This window comes from Solanum dulcamara, chromosome 6, assembly GCF_947179165.1.
Source record: "Solanum dulcamara chromosome 6, daSolDulc1.2, whole genome shotgun sequence".
NCBI classification, from domain to species: domain Eukaryota; kingdom Viridiplantae; phylum Streptophyta; class Magnoliopsida; order Solanales; family Solanaceae; genus Solanum; species Solanum dulcamara.
In genome coordinates, this window is record NC_077242.1 from 10,213,562 (window position 1) to 10,233,301 (window position 19,740).

The 19,740-nt window shown below is 34.3% G+C and overlaps 2 protein-coding genes across 2 annotated transcripts; one reads left to right on the forward strand and one right to left on the reverse strand.

The window, feature by feature from the left end:
- The first annotated feature begins 2,398 nt into the window (after nucleotides 1–2,398).
- LOC129892435 (uncharacterized) lies at nucleotides 2,399–9,662 on the forward strand. Its single transcript, XM_055968001.1, is given in 5 exon segments — nucleotides 2,399–2,792; nucleotides 2,962–3,034; nucleotides 6,056–6,120; nucleotides 8,635–8,741; nucleotides 9,211–9,662. Coding segments are annotated over 5 exon segments (582 nt in total). The 5' UTR covers nucleotides 2,399–2,657; the 3' UTR covers nucleotides 9,413–9,662.
- A 3,280-nt stretch (nucleotides 9,663–12,942) lies between these two features.
- On the reverse strand, nucleotides 12,943–17,665 carry LOC129893339 (laccase-7-like). The gene is made up of 6 exons (XM_055968849.1): nucleotides 17,522–17,665; nucleotides 16,358–16,509; nucleotides 15,485–15,729; nucleotides 14,641–14,769; nucleotides 13,560–14,519; nucleotides 12,943–13,309 (listed from the first exon to the last, which is right to left on the reverse strand). Exons 1-6 carry the CDS (start codon nucleotides 17,609–17,611, stop codon nucleotides 13,179–13,181), a joined length of 1,707 nt encoding a protein of 568 aa, XP_055824824.1. The 5' UTR covers nucleotides 17,612–17,665; the 3' UTR covers nucleotides 12,943–13,178.
- Nucleotides 17,666–19,740: the final 2,075 nt, after the last annotated feature.

A 19,740-nucleotide genomic window follows, 5' to 3' on the forward strand; every position in this document is an offset into this window, starting at 1 on the left:
TAGGGGAGGTGCTGTCCAAATATTTTTAGAAATAACCTAGTAACGGTAGAGTACGTTTTATTCATGTCCATAGCTTAACCATAGTGCTTAACGTTTTAATATAGGTTGAGAAAATATTGGGCAACATATTCGTATAAACGCTAAAGATATGTAAAGCTAACCTTTCTTTCTTTTGGCATGATCTTATGAAATAAATAGACGATGAATGTATAAAATTCCAACGAAGCTCTTATTCTTAGATATACTAGGATGGTGAATGTTCTTAATTTTCAGAATTTATATCGTTATGTATTGACTCATATGTATGATTCCAGCCATCCAAGTTGGTATAAGTCATATTTTAGTATAAATAATACTTCTGTATAATTCATATTTGGAATAATTTATAATGTCAATCGGAGGTTACTTGAAATGAATATTGTCTTGATTTTCAAATGATTGTTCATTTGAATTATTCTATTGAGTCTCAAATGATGATTTAAATGCATATGGTTACTCACTACTCTACTCGTGCATGCCTTAATGTATCTTTCACTGAGTCTCGGATCGGGTATGTATTCGTGCATAGTTTCACTGCATAATTCACCGAGCCCCTCAATAGAGGGCCGGGTACGGTATATATGTATATGATGATATGATATAAGGACATGATGACATGATGATGGTGCCGAGCTCATGATGGGCTGAATATGATATGTATGTATACGACAGATTCACCGAGTCCCTAAAGGGCCGGATATGATATATGATATAAGCATACACGACTTTATTTTATAAGGTACAAATATAATGACTTCTTGAGTATCATACTTGTCTCGTGAAATCTCTACTTTAGCTATGATTTTTCTTACTGTATTTCATGCTTATATACTCAGTACATGGGTCGTACTGACCCCCTTTCTTCGGGGGGCTGCGTTTTATGTCCGCAGGTACATATACTCATTTTGGAGAGCCGCCAGCTTAGGATTTTACTCAACGGGTTTGAAGTGCTCCATTGTCTCGGAGCCTGAACTTTTGGTACTAATCCTTATAATGTATATATTTGTGTATTTAGGGGTACGACGGGGCCCTGTCCCGTCATATGCTATTGTTAATCCTCTTAGAGGTCTGTAGACACATGAGTGAGTTGTGTATAGATGTTGTCCGGTGTACTAGTATGGCTTATGTTTTTTGGACGTTTACATTCGAAGTGGAAGCCTTGTCATCTTACGTATTATGTTATCGTATTTTTGACAATTAAGACTCCCACGAGATAGGTAATTTTGGTATATATATAAGTGACAGTTTGAGATGATGTGCTGCCCGTATAAATTCTATATCATGTTTAATTGCCGATTGACTATAGATAATAGGTGTGTATACGAGTGTCCAATTCAGACACTAGTCATGGCCCACGGGGTTAGGTCGTGACACTTATACAGTTGTTTCTCCTTCACATCAGTATTGTTTGTATTTGTGATGTGATTTGTTACTTCTAATTCTGGTATATAATACGAATCACCAACTCTTGCTTCAACCATAGTAAGAGCTTGAGTATCATTAGCCGAACCTTCAACACAAATGATTTCACCAGAAGTGCCATCAAACAAGCATATATCTCCAACCATTTTATCCGATGTATCAACACAAAGTGGGTACATTGAGAAATCAGACACATTGTTTTTCAACTCAACATACAATTTTACTCTCATATCATTCCTAATAGTCAATGGAGATGAATTACCTTCTACTATGTATCAAATTTCCATATTTTTCCTCGACACATCGATATCCAATTCAGCAGTAATGACAGTTTTGAGATTCATAAAAGAGATATTTTGCTCAACAACTATTCCATCACTCTTGTATCGTTCATATTTCACATCGTTTTTTCAAAAACCTGAATGTCTTAACAATATTGATATATTCATCATGTGGCTTTAAATCGACTTTTGATTTTTTCTGTTTTGATGCGTTTTGGAGAGAACTAAGATGAAAACAATTTGAATTTTGAAATGATGTTGGAGTTCATACGAATTACAGCTTCATAAGTAACTGACATGCGTGAATAATGATAATTAAATCATAATTGAAGTCTATTTCCTTATAAATCATAACAGAAAATGTTAAGTAATGTATCAACACTATGTATCCGACAGTATACTATGTATCTGGATCTTTAAAAAATGAAGGCATTTTTGTAAATATTGAAAAAGCAGGGATGGGATGCAATTTGTAGCTTAGACTATGTGATTCCTTAAATTATAATTAAGACTCTAATATTGCCGATCTTTTGATTAAATGATCAGCCCGTCCCAATCCGCAGTCCACTTAGGATTGGATTAGGCTAATATTTTCTAGGCCCATTTAAATCACTAGCTCTATCCCCAATGCTAATAAATGTGGACAAAGATGAATTGAAGCGAAATCCAAAAGCTGGATTAGACAGGCCAGATGCAACATCCATAGCTTAACCCTATATAAAGTGACGGCTCCTATTCAAGTGGACTTTGCGTCTTTGCCCATTCCGCAAGTTAATCACTCTGAACTGAAGACAGTTCGAGGCAAATTAGCATAATCTCCAACTTAATTCTCTTTTGCCAAAGTTAATACAAAGCTCGTTTCCCCTAAATTTTGATAATTCCTATTATTTTTTTTTTGTGAATTTGCTGAAAGCTATGTACATGTACAGAGGTTTGCAGCGGTTTAGAACCTCTGGTTCCTCAATTGTTAACCGTCTAACTGTGCCTCAGTTGTAAAGAAAAGCTTCTAATTCATGGTCTGCTATTCAGGACACTTTTTATTCAACAAAGGTACTGTCTGTTTTCTTCTTTTTGAACTTTTTTTGTGATTCTTTGATGGGTATTTGATTTTTCTTATGGGTTTTGGATTAAAGTTGTTTCTTTTTTTGAATAAACATATGTAATAGGGGAAATGTAATTTCTTACTTTTTGTTTTTGGTGTGATTTCATTGGGGAATAGGATATATTTGAGAGGCATAAGGTGGTGTTCACAATCTCGACGTCAATAGCATCAGTTGCTACAGCATGGTTCGGTATGTTGATTGTATGTTTTTTTTGTCCTCACAGATTTCTTATTAACTTGCTTGCCAATTCTTGTTGGAGATTTGGGTTTTCATTTAGTAACATTTTATGTTGTTTTTCATTCTTTGGCTTGTGAAGAAGTTTTGGTATGTTAGAGAATAGTTATTCTTCATTTAATAAGTAAGAAGAGGCTTGCCTATACTCTTTCTAGCTTACATGCGGTTTCTTTTGATTGGAGCTTGTCACTCACTACCTGGATCAATTAGCCTATTCTAGTTTGCATTGTGTCCCGATTTTAGGGAATTCATTGGATCGTGAAGTTGCTTCACACTTGCCATATCGAGGGAGTGAAAATGAACTTGTCCCTAAAAAAGAGAAAAGAACTTTAATGGGAGTCATTGAGAAAGATACATTTTTGACAAAATTCATTGAACTCCATACACAAGTCAAAGCTTTTAGAGAGAATGTAGAAAGAACTTGAAGGATGTTTCAACAATTTCATTCTATGCGTAATACACACTTCTCGAATTATATACATGATGCTGCTACTTGCACTGCACCATATCTAAATTAATGTGGTTAAAAGTATTTAATCAAATTATCTACCAAGTGGAACAGACTGATTAATGAAAAGAACTTCATTTACTTAATAATATCGACTACAATCTCTTGAGATAATGATGTGAAGAGAAGTCTTCTTTGCTTGAGTGAGCTCCTCTTGCATATAAGCCTTCTTGCCAACTCCCTCATTCAAGTTGGAGGCTGGTTAGGAGATCATTTTGAGTAGGGTATGATAGCGGAGGTGCCTATTGAGATAAATAAGCGTAAAATGAACTGACATGTCCTCAATCAATTCCTTGCTGATAAAATGATAATCACGCTCAATTTGTTTGGTGCATTAATCAAAAACTGGATCCAGTAAGGTAAATGAATGCTTGACTGTCACAGTGCAAGGGACAAGAGTAATGGATGTGACAATCAGTTCATCTAGCGGTCTAAATACCTAAGGCAATTGTACCACCAGTTTTCTCATCGAAATATATTCAGCCTCTGCTGAAGCTTAAAAAATGGTAAGCTGCTTCTTAGACTTCCAACAGAGCAATCTGGAGCCTAATAAAACCACACAGACAAAAACTGGTCTCCTTGATCACTGTTCAGAAAACTTGAGTTGTAAAAAAGCAAAGAGTCATAGAAAGACCGTGTATAGGATCTTGTTTGATGTTTCTGAGGACATGAGAATGTGACGAGGAACGCTTGAAGATTGCATAAATTGATTGAGGTTTAAACAACAAATATATATTAGGTCTGGTGTGAGGAGGTTCAACTTCTGAATAAGTTTCTTATACTGGTCAGGACCATCTTTGACATCCAGAGAACTAGTAGCCGAGGAATGCTTAGAGCAGTGAAATTAAATTAAATTAATAGAATTAAAGCAAATTTTTGTTGAGTAGTCAGAAATCATTCAGATTCCTGCAACACTCAAATTCAAAAAATAATGGAAAAGACTTGAATCTTTAATCGGAGCTCCTTCCATTCCAGCCCCTCACTTCAATTTGGAAATGGGAGGACGAACAAATTTTGGCAGGATGTTTTAGCTAGCCAAACAACATTAAGACGACAATGTCCTATCTCTTCAATATTGCAGTGTCTCAGGAAGCTACAATATCAGAATTTTGGCTGGATCAGGGCTGGAATTTCAACTTCAGGTGTAGCTTAAATGACTGGGAAGTGGGCACTGTGTCCTTGTTACTGCTCCAGCTTCACAACGGCAATCCTGTATTTTCCAGACCTGATTTTCCGATTTGGAAACGTGATGCAAAAGGAAAATTTACAGTCAAAGCATGCTACAAGCAACCAAGGGACCTTTCTGCTACCTTTTTCATTGGCCTTGGAAGTGTATTTGGAGGAAAAAGGCACTTTGAAGGTGGGGGGTTCACCTGGATGGTAGCCTTGGGAGCATGCTTAATTCATGAAAATATCTAAAAAGAGGGGTCAATATATGTAGCAGACATTCACCAAGTGGAAGGCAAATGAGGATATCAATCGCCATTAGTGAAGGCAAAATGAGGATATCAATCACCTCTTCTTATATTACTCATTCACCAAGCAATTCTGGGATCTCATACTAAGCATTGTGGGAGTTAACTAGATTATGCCGAGGACAAACAAGGAGCTGTTGCAATGCTGGTACATTTAAGGCATGGAAAAGGCAAAAATGAAGTAAAAGTTGACATGAAGTAAACAAATGATTACACCTATTATAATTAAGAAATTATAAAATATATTAGAAATCATAACTTAAGCATTTTAAACAGTAAATTCTTACCATTCAATGTAATGTTGCTACCATTATGCTTGCAACTTGAACTGTGATCTGCTCTCCGACGTGCTCATCTGTCAATTAACTCATACAATTTCTCCATTTCCTGACAAATAAAGATATGTCTATTGGCTCTATAAACACTTATTTAATTTTTATAGTGTTTTCCAATATGTGAGAACTTCTGATCCATTGAATATGACATAATAATTTTGGATATCTTGCCTATCAGTGAGACTCTTATTTTGCATTAGTTGATCAGCTGACAGTTGAGTGAATGAGATTTATTAGGTTGGTTGTTAGAGATGTTCATACGACCTATCTATTAGAATATGTAAAAGAAACTTTTTGCCTCCAACTTCACTGTGTCTAGCTTTGCATTTCTTTGATGGCTTGATGCTTCTCTTGTATATTCGCACTGCACCATTTGATTGACGGTGTCAAGTGTGTTTTTTTTGTCAGAGTTTCTCCCTCATCTTCTTATATGATATGCGGTTATCTGGATTTGAACCCTTGGCTACATTGTGAATTGTCTTGTTTGGTGCACAAAAGTGGAGTTGGTTTAATAGTTGACTTGGTTCTTTAGAAATATCTGCTAAAAACATGCTAAAGTGCGTCATTTAATCTCTTGTTCATTTTATATTTATATTATCTACTCTCCTTTTCCTAGAAACTATGGTAATGCCATATTTAAGCTGTCAAACATTTGCAGGTTATACATTACGGCATCTTCATGAATCGAGAGTTGACCAACGTCTCGAATCTATAGAGAAAGCTGTAAGTTTTCAGTGCAGAATAATGTTGACCCCCAGTTATTTTACTATTTCTGTTCAAAAGAATAATATGTGTACTATACAAGAGGATTTGTTGGAGTGCGATATAGGAAGGGGTGGGTGGTAAGCTTGTTGGGATTAATTCTTCAACAATATGCCCTTACAAAGTAGTGTAATTTTTTTTGATATTGACAAATTTGTGTGCCCTTCCCCGGACCCTGCGCATAGCGGGAGCCTTAGTGCACCGGGCTGCCCTTTTTTAAATACATGAAGTTTAAAAATAAATTCATTACAGCCTAGAATTATTTGATAATCTAGTGTCGCATAAAACTTTTGAGTAGTTTGTTTTATCCCCAAAGGCAATGAGAAGATGTGGCAAAGTTGTCTTCTTTGGGTAATGTGTAATTAGAGAACATATATAGAATTTGACCTCCTGTACATACTATGGATATGGACTGCGGTGTTTAAGATTCAACTATTGTAAGCATGGTGTGGAGTATGGATTGTGGAGTTAATTAGGATTTTACATGTTCGCCAGCTTGTGTGCTACCTTTTTTTCTTTTGGTTGTTGATTTGGAATAAAATTTTATGAATGAAGGGCAAAAACACATGTATACAAGCAGTATACCAAAAAGTAGAAAACCTTACAAAAGGATGTGGTTTTCCACGAACAACACTCGATCTTCTATACCTTGTGTACTCACCTTCCTAGCAGCCTTAGGTGCAACCCGCCTCCTAGAAACTTCAAGTGACTCAATGCTTCTTATATGAATGCAAATGGATGGGCATGCAAAAGTATAAGTGGGGGCTGGCCTGGCCAAAGTAATCTGAAGATTACAAATGTCAAAGATTTGACCCGTCAAAACTATCTCACTTTTTTCCGCCAATCACTTCCTTTTTTTTTTTTGGCCCCATTGTGATCATGTTTGTTGTCACCCCACAACTAGTGCTTCTCCATTCATCTGTTTCTAGTTTATTCTCCTACCTCTATTGGCCAAATCACCCGTTCTCTAACATCCTCCAACATCCCCTCTTGTTTGCTTTCATATTCTACAAATTGATTACACTCATCTAAGAAACAATAAAAAAATAAAACCACAAATGAATTATCATAGATAATTGGCCCCATTGCTTTGGTTCATGGTAAAAGAAGTACAACATGGATGTGGCGTAGGCAGATGTCCACAAATTTGACTCTACTAAAGCCTGGTATCTAAGTGGGAGGAGGGTAGAGGAGGCCCACACTCCTACTGGTTACAGACCTGTGCGCCAACTTTGAGATTGGCCAGCTAAACCACCGAGCAGGGGTTTCTTTGTTATCCCAAAATAAAATGTTATCAAAGAGTGAGTTGTCAAACATCACTATATAGATTATTTCCCCGAATATCCTTGTCAACATATCGTTCAGCTCCAAAACAATCACCGGTTCCTTTTTGCTTGGCTTCTGTTTTGCCAGAATAGGTTAGTTTTGGAAGTTCCATTTTGTGGACTCTATTAGGGCCCGTTTGGTCATGTGAGATGAAATTATGATATGAAATCATATGAAATGAAATTGAAGTTTTGTTTGCACAAGCATTTTGGATTTTTAAGTTGTATTTTTTGTTCATAAACATAAAAAACCCATAAGTTGTGGAAACTATCATAATTGCCCCAATTCTTTATACAATCTTACCAAATAAGCAATCATAACAAATGTATAATACACTATCACAAAGCTATTCTAAAAAAAAAAAGTAAAATTGAACAAGAGTTGTGGTGTACTACTTTTTAATATAATCCTCCCACATAGTACGGACAATCTCCTCACGTTGAACATGCATTTTTCGATCAGATAACCAAGAACACGAACCAAGATTGTTACTTTGAGCCGTTTGTTGGTCAACATCAGTAACTATATCATGATGTTCATATAAATTTTGGTTTGAAGTAATAATAATTTTGGTTGGTGAGAATAATGGTTGTATCTGATATAAATGGTTTCAAGGTTGGTAAGAGTAATAATATCAACTATAAAGTTTGTTTACATATGAAATAAATGGTTCGTATATAGAAAATAGTTGTTTTTTACAAAATATAAACTTGTGGGTCAATTTTTGTCTTTGCAAAATGTGAAATCATGACATGAAATTCCCAAATCAAACTTTTTGGAGAATGATGAAATCGCATGTCCAAACGTTGATTTCATTTCATAATTTCAAATCACGAGATGAAATCACATGTCCAAACGCCTACTTCATATCTCATGTAACTAAGCTTTATGAACATGGAAAAAGGAAAAGAAGTGCTAACAACAGGGAATTTGGGGTTGCGGGGCTGTGTGACACTTTAAGGGGTTGTGGGACAGGCTACTGAAGCTTCAGCTGGTGGGATAGTGCCTCATATGAGCCGAATCATTTGGGTACTCTCTCATGATCAGTCTTATTCTAGCAGTTCCCGTGGACCACATTGGTTTTCTTATGTGCCACGAGCAATTCTTCTAAATTTCATTAGTTCTTAACTTGACCTTTTTATCTGGCAGATGAAGAAAGATTATCAAATTGAAGATCCTGAATTTAAGAGGCTTGTGTCTGGATCCATTAGTGTTCCGGCTTGTGTTGCAACTGCTGGAACCACACTAATTCTCGGGTTTGTGGATTTTTCTTCTTAGCAGTTACTTTGTTCTTGTTTTATTTTTTGTTCGTTTTCCCCTTCACTCAGCTGGTTAAATACTGGTAACATAGCCATTTTCTTGTTCTATTCATTGCCCTCTTTTACTTCTTATCATTTTAGTTTTTTGGTTGATGAGAAGTTTTCATTGCTTATTATCATGGAAAATTTTCAAATGCATTGTTAAATGACCAATAGCCTAACAAACAGAGACTCGCTTTTACGTCTCCTCACCATAATTCTTCTTGCTTTTACGTCCCCTCACCATAATTCTTTCTTTTGTTATGCAGCTCTTCTTTCTCTCTATAATTTTAGACTTCTAGAAACTTTTGTTGAAAAGAAGCTAGAAAGGTGTCCACATCAACTGTCTTGGAAAATCTCAAGAACCCCAAACCTGCTTTGCTTTGTGGTACGCCCTTTGATTTGCTTTTTGTGCCTTTGATTTCAGGTATGGCTTGGGTTTTCGAGGTGGAAAATGGTACGCAAACAGAAATTTTAGAAGAGAACAGATGAAATTGTTGGGACAAATAAAACCTAAAAGATGGCCACTCAGGTTTTTACGACGACCACTAATAAGGTCTAAATCGCCAGAAAATCTTGTTACAGCATCAGAAACATTACCTAAGGGTGCATCTGCTTCCCACAGTTGAGGATTATCCGCTAACTTGCTGACAAAATGAGGTCCAATGGCAAAAAGTTTTGGTTCTGTCGAAAATACTAATAGTACAGAAAAGCCGTATAGTTTTCCAAATGTTGATAACCATATTTTTGTTTATAATACCATGTCATAGGAGTGCGTTTATTTTATTTCTTAATTATCAATCAGGGTTTGAAATCTTAATGTTAACTGGGATAGTAGTTGGCTCCTAAATAGGTTGGAGAAGAGCTTGTGAGGTTGAAGATCACATGGCTAGGCTTTTTTTTTCTTCTTTTGGTAACTAACCATTCATATCAGTAGAATCTTAGTAGTTTAGTACATGAATATTCACCTATCCGGTGAGAGTTCGATTCTCCACGTTGCAATTTTCTCTTCCAATATTATATAAAGAATATCATTAATTGCCAGGAGAATCCTAACAAAACCATAGCATAGAAAATACTGCTTGTGTGGCCATCCAAAATCCAAACTAGTTACTGCTAATTGATTACCATCAACTAGAACTAGGGGTGTTAATGGTACGGTTCGGACGGTTATTTTATAAAATTTATATCATATTATTTTTTCGGTTATTTTATTTTATATAACCAAAACTAAACTTTTTAAAATCGTCCTATTATCTCGGTTTTTCTTCGGTATCGGTACGGTTCGGTTAATTTTTGATATTTTTTAAAAAATAATATAAAAGTTAGAACACGCTATCATGTATACTTGTGTATGACTTTGGGAAAAATTCTCTAGACATTGTTATTGTTTAAAAGGTAGAGATTCATCCCATTATATTATGGTAGTGTAAAATATTAACCAAAGACAAAAAAATATAATTTACATCACACGAGCGCAAAGAACTCAATCAAGATGAAATTCAAAAACTGAGTTTACTTGTAGTTTACTAGTTACTACTCGAGAGTTGAGATGTTAGAATTAATTTAATTTTAATCAGAGTAGTATGAGAAGTTTTAGTGTTATGACTTTGAGTGTTAATTATATTGTCGCTTGTAGTCACTTCCATTATCTTGGGCTTAAAGCAAAAAATTTAATGTTTTATTATTTTTTAACTTAATATGTAAAATATATGTTACACTTATATTATTCGGTACGGTTCGGTATTTTTTCGGTTAATTTTTATAAAATAAAAAACCTATTCAATTATTCGGTACGGTTATAAGTTTATATAAAATCCATTAGTTTTATAAAATAAACCTAAAAATCGATTCGATATGGTTCGGTTCGGTTGGTTAAGTCGGTTTTTTGAAAATCATCGACACCGCTAACTAGAACATCAGACTTTGCTATACAAGACTAGTTTTAGCATCAGCTCTAACACTACACATGTAAGCTACTTCTTTTGCCAGTCCATCCTAATCTCTACTTTGCTTGACAAATATCCTTTGGTTTCTTTCAATCTACAAGGTATGCACTGTTTCAGCTATACCATCCTGAAAGTCAGAGCAGCTGAAGTGAGCTCTTTGCATTCTTGACTGTCCAGTGAAGAGGACCTTGCTGTGTTGGGCTTTTTTTGTAGCTATCTGAGGAGTCTATTCAATAGTTTCTGATGTACTCTGTCAAGTGGTCTCTTGTTTCCTCACGCCTTTGACACAACATTTCACTACTAAAAAAAGGCCAAAAACCGAACTCAAATTGGAGGTCGGTTTTTTAATTACATGGTAATAAAATGCATTATTTGGGGTTTATCTTTACTAGGATACATTGAGGTTGATATTTGACAGTTTTTTAGTAGTGTTGTTGTATCTTGGATTTTGATGATTTAACAAGTTATCGTACAACGAATGATACAAGGAGGGACATGAGAAAAGAGGTGACTGCATGGGAGACCTGGTTGCATTGATAGGGGGAAGTTCACTAGAAATGAGAAACACAGGCACACGAAAAATGCCGTTATGTTCATGCTTAGGAAGGTTATGCGACAGGGGGAATGCATGGGGGACCTGGTCACATTGATAAGAAAAAGTTCAATGAAAGCAAGAACACAGGCACGCATGGTTTGTCATCATCAAAAAGGGGGAGAATGTTATATTCAGGTTTTGATGTATTAACAAACCATGGGATCAGGTAGACGGACCTGGTCCCATGAACAAGGCGAGTTACAGAAAGTCTGGAGTACAGTTGTAAAGTTGAAAAAACTGCAGAGGTTGGTAGACACTACAACAAAGGTGCATATTCGTGTTTGATGACTTAACAAACTATGGGACCTGGTAGAGGGACCTGGTCCTATGTGTAATGTCAGTCCAGGACAACAAAGTGTAGTACAACTGTAAAGCTGCAAACGTTGGTGGCACTGCAGCAGAGGTGCTGCAACAGCAGTCTCTCCTCGACCAATAGCGTGACTCTTAGGTTTTTTGTCTTTTTTATGAAGAGAACATTGTGACAAAAAACACTAAGCTTTTGCAAATTAAGCATATACACAAAGCAAAAGCCATCTTCAAAGAAGAACATTGGTCATACTCAACAAGGACCTGATCCAGCGTTACAACATCTTCATTTGGGTTTTGAGTTTTGTATCTTTTATTCTAAATATTGTAAAATCAGTTCCTACACTATAAAGGAACATTGATCAGTTTGTTGTGTCATTTTGACTTCATTGCTAGAGTTAGCTTTGAAGTGGTTAGAAAAGTCTACATTAACCTAGGGGTGGTTGTATAGTGGGCAATATATGTATTGCTTAATTTCCGAGTCATTGCTAGAGTTAACCTTGATCGGAGTGTTCAAAATCTACGTCAGCTAAGAGTTAGTTGGGGTAGTGGGCAATAGTCATATTGCTTAGGCTCGAAGTCTTGTGATAGAGTTGTCGCAAGCCAAGAGATGGAGAGGGTTAGTATCTAGTTACAATAGGTTGCAATAGATAACTTTGCTTTTGCATCTAGTGAAGATTGGTTGGGAAATCCTATGGAATAAGTCGTGGTTGTTTCTCCATTGAGCAAGGAGTTTTTTCACGTAAAAATCATGTGTGTCCTTTACGTGCATTATTTGTTCTTATATTATTACTTTGTTAACTGATTGTGTCAAGGGACCTGATCCCCTGACTCGTGGTGGACTCGTACAAGCTAACAAGTGTTTTGTTTCAATTGTCATCCCCAATTTGGTGAGTCTATCAGCTGTTAATAATAACCTGTCATGCATCAGTAGCCACATGGTAAACCTGGATTTGGGTTAGCATCATTGTGGAACATTAGGCTTTTCCATGTTAGTCTTGGCATTTCCCCAATTAACTTCAGAAATAGGTTCATCGGAAATAACTTTCCTGCCTTCATAAGGTAGAAATAAGATTGTACACACTACTCTTTTCACATCTCACTTGTAAGATTACATTGAGTATGATAATATGGAGTTTGGAATAACCTATGAAAGTGGCATTTGTGGATGATTTGGATTCTGATGTCAAATTATACTAGTGCACTGCTGCAATAGAGTCTACTTTTGCTAGTAATTTTGAGCCAATTTAAAATCTAAACTTATTTTAGTTGGGTGATGAAAGTAAATATAAAGAGGTATTTACTGTTAAATGGGAATCCCAAAGACAATATCTTATTCATCATAATCAAAGAACAAAAGGATGAGACATTACACTTAACAGAATCTTAAAGAATGATATAACTAAATACACTCATGTTTGTTTAACAAGTCAAAGAATGACAAGAAAAGCAAATGAATCACTTGTACAATTGAAAAAATTAAAAACGAAACTGAACAAGAATCATATAATCACTCAAAAAAAATTAAAGAAGCAAATTAATAATCTAACATTTAGGTAGATCTGGTGGAGGAGGAGGTAGCCTAGTTGATAGTGTTGGCCCATTTTCAACAACAAAAGCTGTGGCTAAACCCCAAGGCAAGTGAACATCCAAATGACAATGCATCAACCATACACCTGTAATTTCCACATTAATAATTAGAACAAATATGTCAATCATATCACCTAAAATATCCTAGAAATTAATTTTACTCAATTTATCATGTTAGTTGATAACTTGATATCAAAAGTATGGCTTAGTTATAAATGAAAACATTGATCGATAATCGTAAGTCTCATGTTTAAATTCCACCTGAGGGAAAAATGTTTATGCTGGTGGGAGGTAATAAGCATGATTATATTTCAAATGGACGTGCTATTCATTTACCTGGATTGTTAGCTCGAAATCTAATGACAGCCCATCCTCCAACTGGAACACCAATTGTATTACGTTCTTGTGGATTGACAAAGTTAAATTTTTTCTGATCAACTTTCGCGTTATAATTGCCAAAGCCTTGGGCCAAGACATAGAAATTGAATCCATGCAAGTGAATAGGATGATTTTCTATTCCAATCAAAGCAGTATTTTGGAACACAATTTCAACTGTAGAATTGAACTTAATTTTCTTCACTTTTGTAGATTTTTTCGTCATTATAATAGCAGGATTCATGCTATTATTTGGGTTTGTGTAGTCAAATTTCAATGGTGGTTTGTCTGGGAAATCAGTAGTGTAAATTCCACCAACATTGTAGAAAAAGGCCTCCAACATTGAAATCATGTTTGGAAACTGGAAGGATGCATTGTTCATACTAGCACCAAGTCTTTGCCCATTTGGGCCTCCACATGTTGCATTTCTTGATTTTCCACAAGCAGTTAGGCCCAGCCCAATAGTAATAAACATGTGCTCATCCACTTTGCGAGGTGGTGGGTTCCAAAATGGGCCAGTTACAAGCCCAGTTATATTGGTGAAGAATTTATGGGCTGTTGGTGTGTCGTTAAAGGCCGGTAAAATTGGCATTATGGGAGTTGATGGTAGTAGTGCATCTTCATACACTATAATTCCCGTGGTGGTGGTGTTGTCAAATGGTACCCCGGCTGCACTAGCGTAGGGGTTAGCCGCCATGTAGTATGATGCCGATAGTTGATCGGCCGTCAAAAGGACGTCGGTTGTCTGGCCCGGCCCGGTGATGACTACGTCCGTGATGTAGGGATCAGTGTAAGCAGCATCAACCGCGACAACTTTCATTTTATGATTGGCGATCTTGAAAAAAAGTTGGTTATTGAGTGCAGCGTTGATGATACGAAGGAGATATGTTTTTCCATGTTTCACCTTCAACTTGTATGTTTCTAATAGAAATGAAAACGAAAATATTCAAGTTAACACGACAACAAAATTTCAAAGCTTACTTGGACCTGTCGGCCAAGGCTATAAACTTTCGTTAAATACATTAGTGCATGTAATTCTTACGATTAACAGAGCAAGGGTAAAGATTGCCGGGCCAGCCGTTAATAGTGTAAGCATTAGAGTTATTAGGTGCAGAACCAATTGCTAGCGCTTCGTTCTCCACATCCACAACATTGGCATTCCACCATTCCCCTGCATTAACATTTCAACATATGTACTTCATTTGCTAGTTTTATCAACAAGTTAAATTTCACTCCATATGTCCATTCTTGTAGTGGTAATCAAGAATCAATATTTTTATTAAAGGTAATCAAAATATAAAGGAAAAAACACACGAAGAAGTTAAGGTGATTCAGCATAGAGCAGTAGATATACATGATTCGTTTTACTTATTTAAATAATGTATTTTTTTTCAACGAATTGAAGGGGGTGTCAATTGATATCTCTTCGACAAGGATAACTCAGCCACTAGCGATTCGAGAACTTGATGAACGATGTGCAAATTTTCTTCTCAATTGTGTTTAGGGTGTGCAAAATTAAATGTATACATTCATAATAACTAATATTGTTTAACCTCTGTATACCATAGACAAAGGGTATGTGCATTGGTCCATCCTTAACCTAAGGTAGTTCCGCTCATTTATCTCGATCCCAAATAAGTTGAATCACTATATATATAATCTCACTGACCATGTGGCACGTGTAAGCTCATATTGGGCCAATATGCTAGTTTTTTTGTTTGTTTTCCATCCAATGTCCAGTACTGATATTGAAACTCAACTAAATCTGAATTTACATCGGAATTTCCACATTGAGGATAAAGCATTTTTTAACACAATCAACTCACTAGTTGTTACTACTATACATCAATGTAAATTCATAATTGAAGACGGATTAATTAAGTTACCTAAGAGGATAGGAACTTCTCTGTAAGGTTTAGGAAAAGGATAAGAGTGGCCCTTTTTGGGACGAATAATGAGTGCACCATGAACTGTGGCTCTAAGCCAGGATACATGTGCATGCCACCAGAGAGTCCCTTCTTGTCCTGTTATTTTAAACTTGTACGTGTAGCTATGTCCGGGTCGGATCGGGCACTGGGTCGCAAACTCGGGTCCATCAGCCCATCCACTTAATAGCTGGAAAACTCCATGCCTGCATCAATTAATTAACTTGCATTAGTTTTTATTTTACACGTCATTCCATGATTACGTAATCATATTTCTTTAACTAACTGGAGGTGATAGCTAGGCTGATAATGATAGTTGCCACTTTTTGCTTTTGCTAATTTTCTTAGACCTTATTTTTGTGTTAGGAAATTTATAAAATATTACTGTAATAAATACTTTTTTTAGTTCAATTTATTTGTCTTATTTTTTTTAATCCATTTCTAAAAGAATATTTTTTTTCCTTTTTAATTTCAATTTTTCACATGACATGTTTAATACTACAAGATTAAAAGACATTTTGGTACATTCTATACATTTTTAATTTAACAAAATTCAAAAATATTCTTTATTTTTTTAAACTCTGTGTTAAATCAAAGCAATTAAATTAAAACGGGAGGAATATTTATAATGAATTATGATGCACTAAAATGAGTCAAGGGACAAGTGAAGTTAACTCTAGTGGTTGAGTATATCCACCATCAACGGTAAGTTGAAGATTCAAGCTCCACTGAAAAGTAAGTGAGAACACTATATCCTCTTAATGGGATAGAAAGAAAAAGTGAAGAGATCGATAACAAATTCATAAATTTTAAATTTCAACTTGAAACACTTACCAATGAATAGTGAGATTGTAAGGGGAAAGGTTGTAGACATGAACAACAAGGGTGTCCCCTTCTTTTACACGTATGGTCGGACCAGGAAGACTTCCATTTACAGCAGTAATTACTTGTCTACGGCACAGTCTCGTTATAGTACGGTTTTGCACCTATATATTAAAAAAAATATCATAAAAAATACATTAATTAATTAAAAAGACTTTAGCTTCTATTAATTAGATATATAGAAGTAATAACAACTCTTGATATATGAGTGTAATTGACAACTTCAAAATATAAGGTAGGAAACCTGTCATATATATCTATATCATGGTTAATATACACTAATAATGCATAATGGTTAAAAGACACTAATAATGCAGACAATTATTTACTGGAAGTGTACATAATTAGTTAAATCCTACACTAAAATGGAAGTTCTACCAAATGCAATGTAATTATCTTTTCCTTTTTTTCTTAACTAAACTTATTAGATGAGGTGTAACAAGTGGAAAACATGGTCAGATCTCAATCGATACATGTTTATAAGGACCCGTTTGGTCATAATTATTTACTTGTTTTACGGAATAATTTTTCACTTTATTTGAAAATTAGTATTTTAGCCATGAAAATTTCAAATCCAACTTAAATTTGTATTTCAAATTTGAAAAATAGCTTGTAAGTGAATATGTTTTCCAACTCACTTTTAACTTTTAAAGTTAAATACATTTATCCATGAATATTATTCCAAATATTCTTTGCAGAAAGAATAAGCAAACACAACTCCATAAATTTCAAATAAAGTAAAAAATATTTGAAATTTATGGTCAAATGCGGACCTATTATGTATAGTGGAAATGCCGTCTTATGATTTAAAAGTAGGATTTGAGCTTAGAGTTAAAAAAGGAAATGATTTTTGAAAGAAAAAATGAAAATAATACTCAACTGTCTCAATTTATGTAATAATATTTAATTGAACGTAGAGTTTAAAAAAACAATTTTTTTTTGAAATGTGTAATCTAAAATAAGTTATATATAGACAATTATATATCTCATTAAAAATAAAATAAAAAATTTAAAATTAAATTATTTCTAGAAGAAAGGTTTTATGAAGAGTTGACCAGCTAAATATTTTGCATGGGAAATTAAAAAAAAGAAGATATTATAGTAATTAGTACGTACATGAAAAGAATGCTCAACAACTTCTGAAGAGCAAGAAACTAGAAGAGTTATTATGGTGCAAGCAAATAACAAGAAAACTTGATGCCCCATTTTCACTAAATACAATAATTCAATGTGTAAAGGCTATAGAACTTGAAGAATATTGAGAGATGTAGAGAAAAATGAGAAATCAATGCCTTTATATAAGAAGAAAAAAGTTTGTACACCTACGCAAGTCACAGGCGGCACCTATATTTTCTAATTAAGAAATGTATACACACGTATTAATTATAATACACTTCCTCCGATTCGTCTCAAATTATTTATTGTGCTTTAATTTCTAAAAATAGTTATCTCAAATTATTTATCATTTTAGAAGTTTCAGACTAATTTAATTATTTTAATTTCATTTTATCCGTGGTAATACTAATTATTTCAAAGTATTTATCATTTTAGAAGTTCAAGACAAACTTAATTATTATAATCTCAATTATGTGGTGATGACTCATAATATATAGAGTAAATATACAATGAAGATATATAGATTATATTCTAAGATATAAAAAAAGGTAAAATAGTCAAAAATAAATTTAATTAATTATTTTCTTAAGAAACATATGAAAGAGAAACACGATAAATAATTTGAGACGAAAAGAGTACTATTTAATTAGAAGTATATGTTTTCCTTCTTCATTGTTCTTTTTCTTTTTGTGGGATTGTTTATCCCCAGCTAAAATTTTATTTCATTTTTTCCATAGGGTCTTTCTAATTATTTGCCAAACTTTTACACGATTGCGTAAAATACTTTGTTTACGGCAAAACGAGGTATTTGAAAAATGAGTTCTGAAAATTTGGACAAAATAATTTAGTAAAGGTTAGTTATAGAATAGCTTGAGTTGGCCATCAAATAAATACTAAACTGAACAAGACTTTCTAGCAGATAGCTATAAATTGAAAGTTTTTTTTGTTTTTTTTTTGGAGAAGAACATCTACATATGTTGAATTTGACTGTTTTCTCAATTTTATTTAACTTATTAGAGCTTTCTCAATGGTTTAATTCCAATAAGCTTCTTTTTATTCAGATTAGGTAGCTTCCTTTATCGTTAGTAGTTGAGGTTGTATTGACATTTGTACACTAGTGTTCTAGTCCGACTACTCTTACTTGGTCTAGTCTTCAATTCTACTTAATTATTGAATACGAAGTATTTTTCTCACCACCTTGTATCCAAGACTTATTGGCCTGACCAATTTATATTAATGGTGTATGATTCATTAAATTGAAAAGCGTTAGCTCCTTATTAAAAAACTTCTCCACTGCTAGGACTCAAACTTCAGATATCTGATTAAGAATAAAATTAAAGAAACTTATCTATCACACTACTTCCTTCAGTGGCAATAGTTTCAAACTTTAAAAGGCTAAAATATGGAGTTTTCTTAATTTGGGCCTCCGGCCAATGGCTTAGCGTGGTAAAAAAACAGAATAATCGAAGTCCCAAAAGATTGTCAAATTTTAGCTCTTTTTAGTTTGTTGCTTGCAAAAGTTATGTTGTGGAGTAAAATAGCAAGCACTATTCATTATGACAATCTAGTGTCATTAATAAAAAGGGATTTATTAGTGAATGAAGTACCCCATTATATATGTGAAAGTGCATTCTCCATTGTATGAATATGGCAATTTTCTAAAATCTAGATTAAACTACTATTGTATGGATCTCATTTCACACGCAATACCAACCAACTTATAATAATATTGACAAGAGAGTTATAAATTGGAACACATAGGACTTAGCTATATATATATATATAAAATTAACTATGTATAAATATTGTAATTTTTCACTAAATAAGATTCAGATGAACTCCTTGACCCTACTTGATTTCATTCCCGGCCACATCCTAATACTTTGCTTGGTCATGAGTCGGTTATTCATACTACACATTTGACAATTTTGTATTATCAAAATATATCACATCAATTATAGCTAAGTGATAAATGTTATATGAAAATCTTAGCTAGATTTATTAATTTGATATAAATATTAAATACTGATAAATATTTACCTTATTCTTAAACTAGCTAGAGTTGTCTATATACTTCTAAGGCCCTCAATGAGAAAAGTGTACCTTGTATTGTTAGTGATTTAGAAACAATGGCTGTAAGAATATATCAATATCAAACTAGTTAGAGTCTATTATAACTGCTTCACTTCTCTCTATTTGGACTAAGCTTCATAATATTT